This window comes from Siphateles boraxobius, unplaced genomic scaffold (genome assembly GCF_051911475.1).
Source record: "Siphateles boraxobius isolate OS27281-9 unplaced genomic scaffold, OSU_SipBor_1 48, whole genome shotgun sequence".
Lineage (NCBI taxonomy): Eukaryota > Metazoa > Chordata > Actinopteri > Cypriniformes > Leuciscidae > Siphateles > Siphateles boraxobius.
Window position 1 is genome coordinate 7,123,256 of NW_027509119.1, and position 7,582 is coordinate 7,130,837.

General features: G+C 37.5%; 1 protein-coding gene across 3 annotated transcripts in view; it reads left to right on the forward strand.

Annotated features, from left to right (window-relative positions):
- Nucleotides 1–6,283, forward strand: part of dhx38 (DEAH (Asp-Glu-Ala-His) box polypeptide 38) — a 36,165-nt gene extending 29,882 nt beyond the window's left edge. For all 3 annotated transcript variants that reach the window (XM_077201794.1, XM_077201793.1, XM_077201792.1), the window contains exons 25-27: nt 2,348–2,443; nt 2,534–2,655; nt 5,091–6,283. In XM_077201794.1, coding sequence (XP_077057909.1) covers nt 2,348–2,443; nt 2,534–2,655; nt 5,091–5,172 — 300 coding nt within the window. In that variant the 3' untranslated portion in view covers nt 5,173–6,283. The remainder of the gene's footprint in view (nt 1–2,347; nt 2,444–2,533; nt 2,656–5,090) is intronic.
- The last annotated feature ends 1,299 nt before the right edge of the window (nt 6,284–7,582 follow it).

Sequence of the window (7,582 nt, forward strand, 5' to 3'; positions counted from 1 at the left end):
TAACGTAGAAACAACATAAAGCATAAAAAACATTTAAAAAAAAACTATATTTTAAAAAAAACATTTTAATGGCATATTTTTATGAAAGAAGGCCAGTGTCACCGATACCAATACCACTACTGATATCTCAATGAAATGTATTATTATTATTTATTTTTTTAAATTGGCCATTAATTATATGCATTCAGCATTACGATATAATTGAAATCTATTATTTTTAACATTTATTAGGCTTTAAATAATATAACAACTTTTAATTTAACCAACTTAAAACAATCTTTACATAAACCCATTATAATAATAAATGCCATTTCCCTGTGCGCTTTAACATATCAGGGCTCAACTTTTTCTATTGGCCCAGTCAAACTGGTTCAGATTTTTACTTGCCCTGTCAAAATGCACAAAGTTATTGCTTTCGTTGTTTTTGACCCATGTAACCTTGTAAACAGTGCTTTAAGATTTCAGGTAGGATATATACAGAAATTGAATAAAGTTATCAAACACTTCACAGTCTTCACTGCATAAATTATAAATTAAATATAGATTAATCCTTCTTAAAGCCACAAACGTTATTCAGTCAAGAGCAGTAAGTGAATTAATTTCTCGGTCTTTTGTTCTTTGATTAGCCTTGATAACAGATAGCAGCAGGTTTATTAGGCTTCTGTCACTTTAAGACCTGAGTCACATTATGCGGATCTGATACACATTTTCTCATAACTCTTTATGCTCATTTAAGACTTAATTTAACTCATAATTGTGTGTTTTTGTCTGTTCAACCGATGTCTGAATGAATATATACACTCACCTAAAGGATTATTAGGAACACCTGTTCAGTTTCTCATTAGTGCAATTATCTAATCAACCAATCACATGGCAGTTGCTTCAATGCATTTAGGGGTGTGGTCCTGGTCAAGACAATCTCCTGAACTCCAAACTGAATGTCAGAATGGGAAAGAAAGGTGATTTAAGCAATTTTGAGCGTGGCATGGTTGTTGGTGCCAGACGGGCCGGTCTGAGTATTTCACAATCTGCTCAGTTACTGGGATTTTCACGCACAACCATTTCTAGGGTTTACAAAGAATGGTGTGAAAAGGGAAAAACATCCAGTATGCGGCAGTCCTGTGGGCGAAAATGCCCTGTTGATGCTAGAGGTCAGAGGAGAATGGGCCGACTGATTCAAGCTGATAGAAGAGTAAATTTGAAATAACCACTCGTTACAACCGAGGTATGCAGCAAAGCATTTGTGAAGCCACAACACGCACAACCTTGAGGCGGATGGGCTACAACAGCAGAAGACCCCAGCGGGTACCACTCATATCCACTACAAATAGGAAAAAGAGGCTACAATTTGCAAGAGCTCACCAAAATTGGACAGTTGAAGACTGGAAAAATGTTGCCTGGTCTGATGAGTCTCGATTTCTGTTGAGACATTCAGATGGTACAGTCAGAATTTGGCGTAAACAGGATGAGAACATGGATCCATCATGCCTTGTTACCACTGTGCAGGCTGGTGGTGGTGGTGTAATGGTGTGGGGGATGTTTTCTTGGCACACTTTAGGCCCCTTAGTGCCAATTGGGCATCGTTTAAATGCCACGGCCTACCTGAGCATTGTTTCTGACCATGTCCATCCCTTTATGGCCACCATGTACCCATCCTCTGATGGCTACTTCCAGCAGGATAATGCACCATGTCACAAAGCTCGAAACATTTCAAATTGGTTTCTTGAACAAGACAATGAGTTCACTGTACTAAAATGGCCCCCACAGTCACCAGATCTCAACCCAATAGAGCATCTTTGGGATGTGGTGGAACGGGAGCTTCGTGCCCTGGATGTGCATCCCACAAATCTCCATCAACTGCAAGATGCTATCCTATCAATATGGGCCAACATTTCTAAAGAATGCTTTCAGCACCTTGTTGAATCAATGCCACGTAGAATTAAGGCAGTTCTGAAGGCGAAAGGGGGTCAAACACAGTATTAGTATGGTGTTCCTAATAATCCTTTGTGTGTGTGTGTGTGTGTGTGTGTGTGTGTGTGTGTGTGTGTGTGTGTGTACCAAAATAGCAATACATGGTAATAAACATGTTAAATAATGTTTTTTAGAGATTTTTGAATTAATTTATTGAATTAAACGAATCAATTAATACTTTTTGAATCGATTTGTTAACAGGCCGAACAAACTGATTTTGCAGAAACTTACATACTCTGTCACTAATCTAAATAAAAAACATTAACACCTCATGATATTCACTATAATCAAATATTATTCAGTATATTGTGAATATTATATCCCAGAGCCCTGGTGAAGAGTTATTTGATGACACGCATGTGTGTTTGTGTTTCAGGAGTACATGCAGTGTGTGACGGCAGTGGACGGCGAGTGGCTGGCTGAGCTCGGGCCCATGTTCTACAGTATCAAACATGCAAACAAGAGCAGACAGGTGAGAAACATCCTCAATATCACAGATTCAACACGTACAGTACATATTCCCCTCTATGTTGGTCTCGCTCACTTCTGGTCCCTCTTCCAGGAGAACCGAAGGAGAGCCAAGGAGGAGATCACCATCATGGAGGAAGAGATGTCCCTTGCACAACAACAGATCCTGGCACGGAAAGAGGAGCAGGACAGGAAGAACAACCTGGGCAGCGTCAGGTACTTTAGCCATCACAAATACTGCTGTCACTCAGGGTTTAGAGTCACTTCCTGTTCGCACTCATACAATCTGAATCATCCTATTTCCAAGGAAGCCATCAAATGGCTGCCGTGCTGAAATACTAATGTCACAATTTTTGGGAAGACTATTATCCCCCTCACACCCTCCTCATTTCTTTCCTCACCTAGCGTCTACTTGTCTCCTCCATGATGAGCTTTTCTCACCTCCAGAGAGAAAAAGAAATAATATTGACTCCTGCCTGACCCCCATTAATGTAGCAATTTAAATTGTACCGCCTCGGACGGGGAAGAGAGAGACAGACGCTAATTTTTCAGACTAATCCGGGAAATTAATTTTACACACACCTGTCAGCTCCACAAAAGCGGGAAATGTGTCCTGTAAAATAACACTTCATTAATTAATCAGGACTTTTTATTTCTGTATCAAAGCCTTCGGCTGACTGTCCGCTTGATGGACGTCCTGGCAATAATCACATTAAAAGTGGGAATTAGACTTTTGATTTGCATGATGGGGAGATGGATAATTAAGGTGCCGGCCTCCCTCTTGGGATCTGATGCCTTCATGGGGTTTTAAATAAGCTGATAGGAAAACGCTGTCTGATCTAAGATGAGATCACAGCTCCTCTCGTCTCACCTGACCTGGAGGAGTCAGGACCCACGGGTCACTTAGAGGACATTTTACATTTCTTCTAAAGAAAATGCTTTGAAAATCAGTGCCATATCCACCTTACTTTTCAATGCGGAAATAAGATTTTTACAATAAGGTTCATTAGTTAACTACATTAATTAGCATGAACTAATAATGAACTCCACTCATACAGTATTTATTAATCTTTGTAAATGTTAATTTCAACATTTTCTAACAATTTATTAAAAACTTGTTAACATTAGTTAATGCACTGTGAACTAACATAAACAAACAATGAACAGCTGGATTTGTGTTAACTAACGTTAACAAAGATTAACAAATAGAGTAACAAATGCATTGCTCATTGTTAGTTCATGTTAGTTAATACATTAACTAATGTTAACTAATGAACCTTATTGTAAAGTGTTACCAGTTTTTGTGAATGTGCAAGACTTCCGATTCATTAGCCACTATAGGGAAATAACGAGAAGAGTAAAAAGAGCAGTAGCGGTAAAACTGTTTGCGCTACAACTAGTGTGTTTATAATTAAGACAATACATTAAAATAATATGGTAAGAAATACTAGTTTGCTGTATCAAGCAGCATATCAAGCATATAATAAAAAATATATAATCCAATGCAATACAATGCTGATTGAGAGATGAACATAAATATGATCCATCAGGCTTTTGAGGAACGTTTATTAAACTCACAATTTAACACAATTTTACAAAAAAGTGACGTATGGATAATTAGGTAAGCATAAGTTGGTTAGCTCCAGTAAGTATTCATCTTGAAATATTACTAACAATATAAAAGTTGTTCTTGCGTTTAGTTTATAAAAAATAATGAAAGATTTCACAGCAAAAAGACGCGTAAACCACGAGCTGAACTTTTTCAGAATGATACTAAAAGGCCTTTTACTAGCTAAAAAAGTATAAACTATCAATCAGATGACACAAGGCATGTAGTAGATTGTGTACAACAGGTTTTTTTCAGCAAAGTTTTAATCGTATTTAGAGGCCTTAGATATTTGTGTATCAGATATGATTCATTTAAACTCAAATCTCAGACTTAAGGTCCTTAAAGTCCGAAGTTGTCGGCCGAAATTTTGGCTCGTTAAAAAAAATCTATACGACCTCATGTTGTGTCAATCACGTTTACACAGTGCCTCTGAAATTTTCTTCCGTTATTAAATTTTTTAGATCAGGTTAGATCAGGAGCAATTCAATGACGAATATGAAAAAACTTAAATGAAAATTTCGGATTCAGTGTGCAAGGACCTTTAGATTTGAAGGAGGGATTCATGCAATATTAATGATGTCTTATTAATAATAATGTCTAAATTCAATTGTGAATTGTGGCATAGAGTTTTTTTCCCATCTCATATTTTCATCAGAGGATGTAAAAATCCAGTTAATTGGAATGTTTGATTAAATAAAGGTCTAAAATGGCTAAATGTTGAGCGGGGCGCATCAGAAAGTGAACTGATGGAGGTGTGAGTGTGTGGAGCTGGAGGGTCACGGCCTGATGGATGTGTGTGTGTGTGTGTGTGTGGAGGAGAGCTGTAATTAAAGATGATGCATCGCCCTGTCAGCTACATCAGACCCGTGTCCCGCAGGTCCTCACACACACAAACTATCCTTTCCTCGCTGTCTATTCTTCATTTAACCTTAGAGCAAATCGCACAACTTCTGATGCATGTTACATTTACAGTCACATACACAACCTTTCTATTTCAATCAACATCTTGTAATAAAAATGTCTTTTCATCATTTTCAATCAGGTCCATCAAGATCTGCACCCCAGGAAGAAAAGAAGAAGCGCCTATGACGCCGAAACGGACACCGGCCCGATTTGGCTTATAGTATCAATAATTTCACCCGCATAATAATGCAAATATATTGTTATTATGTTCAGTTGCTGTTTTCAGTGCAATTTTTTGTAATATGATCATCATAGTGTTTGTCGCATGCAGCTTCCAGGTTTGGCCAGCAGTAGGAGCAATTGTATAAGGAGAAAATTCCAAGTCATCATCTCTTCCTCTCAGACAAAGTGTATATTTTTTTTTTGTTTGTTTCTTTTGGACTGTCTGGACTGAGACAAAAAAAAAGTGGATGCTTGCACTGTTGCACAGCACCTGATCTTACATTGATTCAATGCTTAAATTAAAAAACAAACACCTTCGTCATTCTTAGTTTTGAAGGCACTTGAACTAAAGAAAATCTTTATTTGACATAAGTATACTTAGTCCAACAACAGGGTTTTTTTAATGTTTTGAAGTGTTTGTATAAATTTATTCTTGTGCTTCTGTAATATTCACTCTTCCCCGGAATAATTCTAATTCGCATCCTCTCATATTTCGGCTTGTGAAATGCAGTAGTTGTATCATTCTTTCAGAGAACACACAGCGTCCATGAATATTAACTTCCTGTACTTTGATAGGTTAATCCCCTGTGGATGATACATGTCTTTGTTATTCTGACAAAAAAACATTGCTAGAATATTTCATCATACTGCTGGAATCAACACTGACCAGGCGGCGGTCAAAACCGGTGTCGTCTTTGATGCAATTGGGCTGCAAGTCATTGAACAGATCTACTGTGTACTGACAGAGATAACAGGCCTCTGCTGAGAATCCACACACACACAAAAACACAACATGATCAACTGCTTTCCACTGAGGGGCACTTCGCTTGCTTTCTGATTTTCAGGCCTCTGCTGTTCTGTTTGTATTTCCGGAAGCTTTGAAATAGTCTGTTGAACTTCATTAATGTACAGCATATCTGTATATTGTGTTTCTTTTTTCTTTTCTTTTTTTTTTGGTATGATTTAGATATGCAGAAATCAAAACATGTCTAGACTCTGGCAAATTATGTTTTCGCAGGAGAATAGGAATTACCATATTTTTGAAAATGTAAAATTCATTCTGTGATTCAATTTTATGGTTTTATCTTCAAGATTAAAGGAGTGAACACAGCGGCACTTTGCAATATTGGATTATTTCAATACATTTTCACAAAACTGTGTCAAACATTGCATGAAAAAATCGCTTTCGCTTGCCATTGACTGGATAGGTTGATTTTTTTCTTCAGTTTACACTGTTATACCGGCTATTACGCAACAATATTAAAACATATGCAAAGAAAAAGCAGAAACAAGGGATAAAAGCATTGCTTATGCATGTTGTAGTCTTTGGAAGAAAAAAAAAGCTTTTTCTAAATGTTGCTTTTTTATGATCTATGCATTTATATAAATCACTATCTATCTAGTCATCATTTAGCAACAATAAGTCATGGGGAAAAAAAGATGCTAATTTATTGCTCAGAAAGTATGCGAACGCTTTCATTTAATACTGAAAATTTAAATTGGTAGGGATTGAAAAGTTTCCTCTGAAAATATGACCACCGGCAAGGCGGCAACTCTAATGAACAATCCAGTCAGTAGCCTACAGTAGTTGCCCAGCATGCCACATTTCGGATGCCTCCTTGATTTAAAACACATGATCCATCCATATCATCTGCATACAAACCATAAGACGGGTTGTCAATCCTTCACCTTCGACAGTTCTGCAGACTTGAGCTTCTATCCTAATTAAACACACAAGAGATTTCTATTGAAGGTCGCCAGGATTACTTCATTTAGGAGGCAGGTGTGTTGAGTTAACTGCAGACGCGGCCATACAGGGCCGTAACACCATAATCTAAAATGAGCAATGTTGGGAAACTTGAGTTATTACCAGTGCTCGAAGTGGCACTGGTATAGTGTTTTGTGTCCTAATTCTGACCCCCACTATATTATATATTACTATTAGCCTATTCCCATCCCGGAAACGCGATGTCAACCATCAGAAGTACCCGCACTTTTTTCTCTTCCATTTCGAGCATTGGTTAATACTACACTGATAGCTTTACTATTAATGCTAATTTCTTATGGAATATTGCAGTATTTATAATAAATGTTTTTGTAAATTATTGTGCCCACATAATCTTTAACTCTTTCCCCCATTGATGCAATTTTTCTGTCATTTAACTACATTTCCATTCCATTTCCAATCCAGAATTCTCTGCATTCCATGTTTTCACTGTTATGTGGTAGGTGGCGCCACTGTTGCCAACAATTTTCAAGAGAAAGTAGCTAACGCCTTCTCTAAAAGTCGCTAAATGTAGCTAGATGACGTCACGAGTCAATTAGCATATCCATGACGTCATCATTCACGTAGTACTTGCGTTCTGCCTGCCTAATGTGTTTTCTCTCATGCTCACATTCTTTATTTTA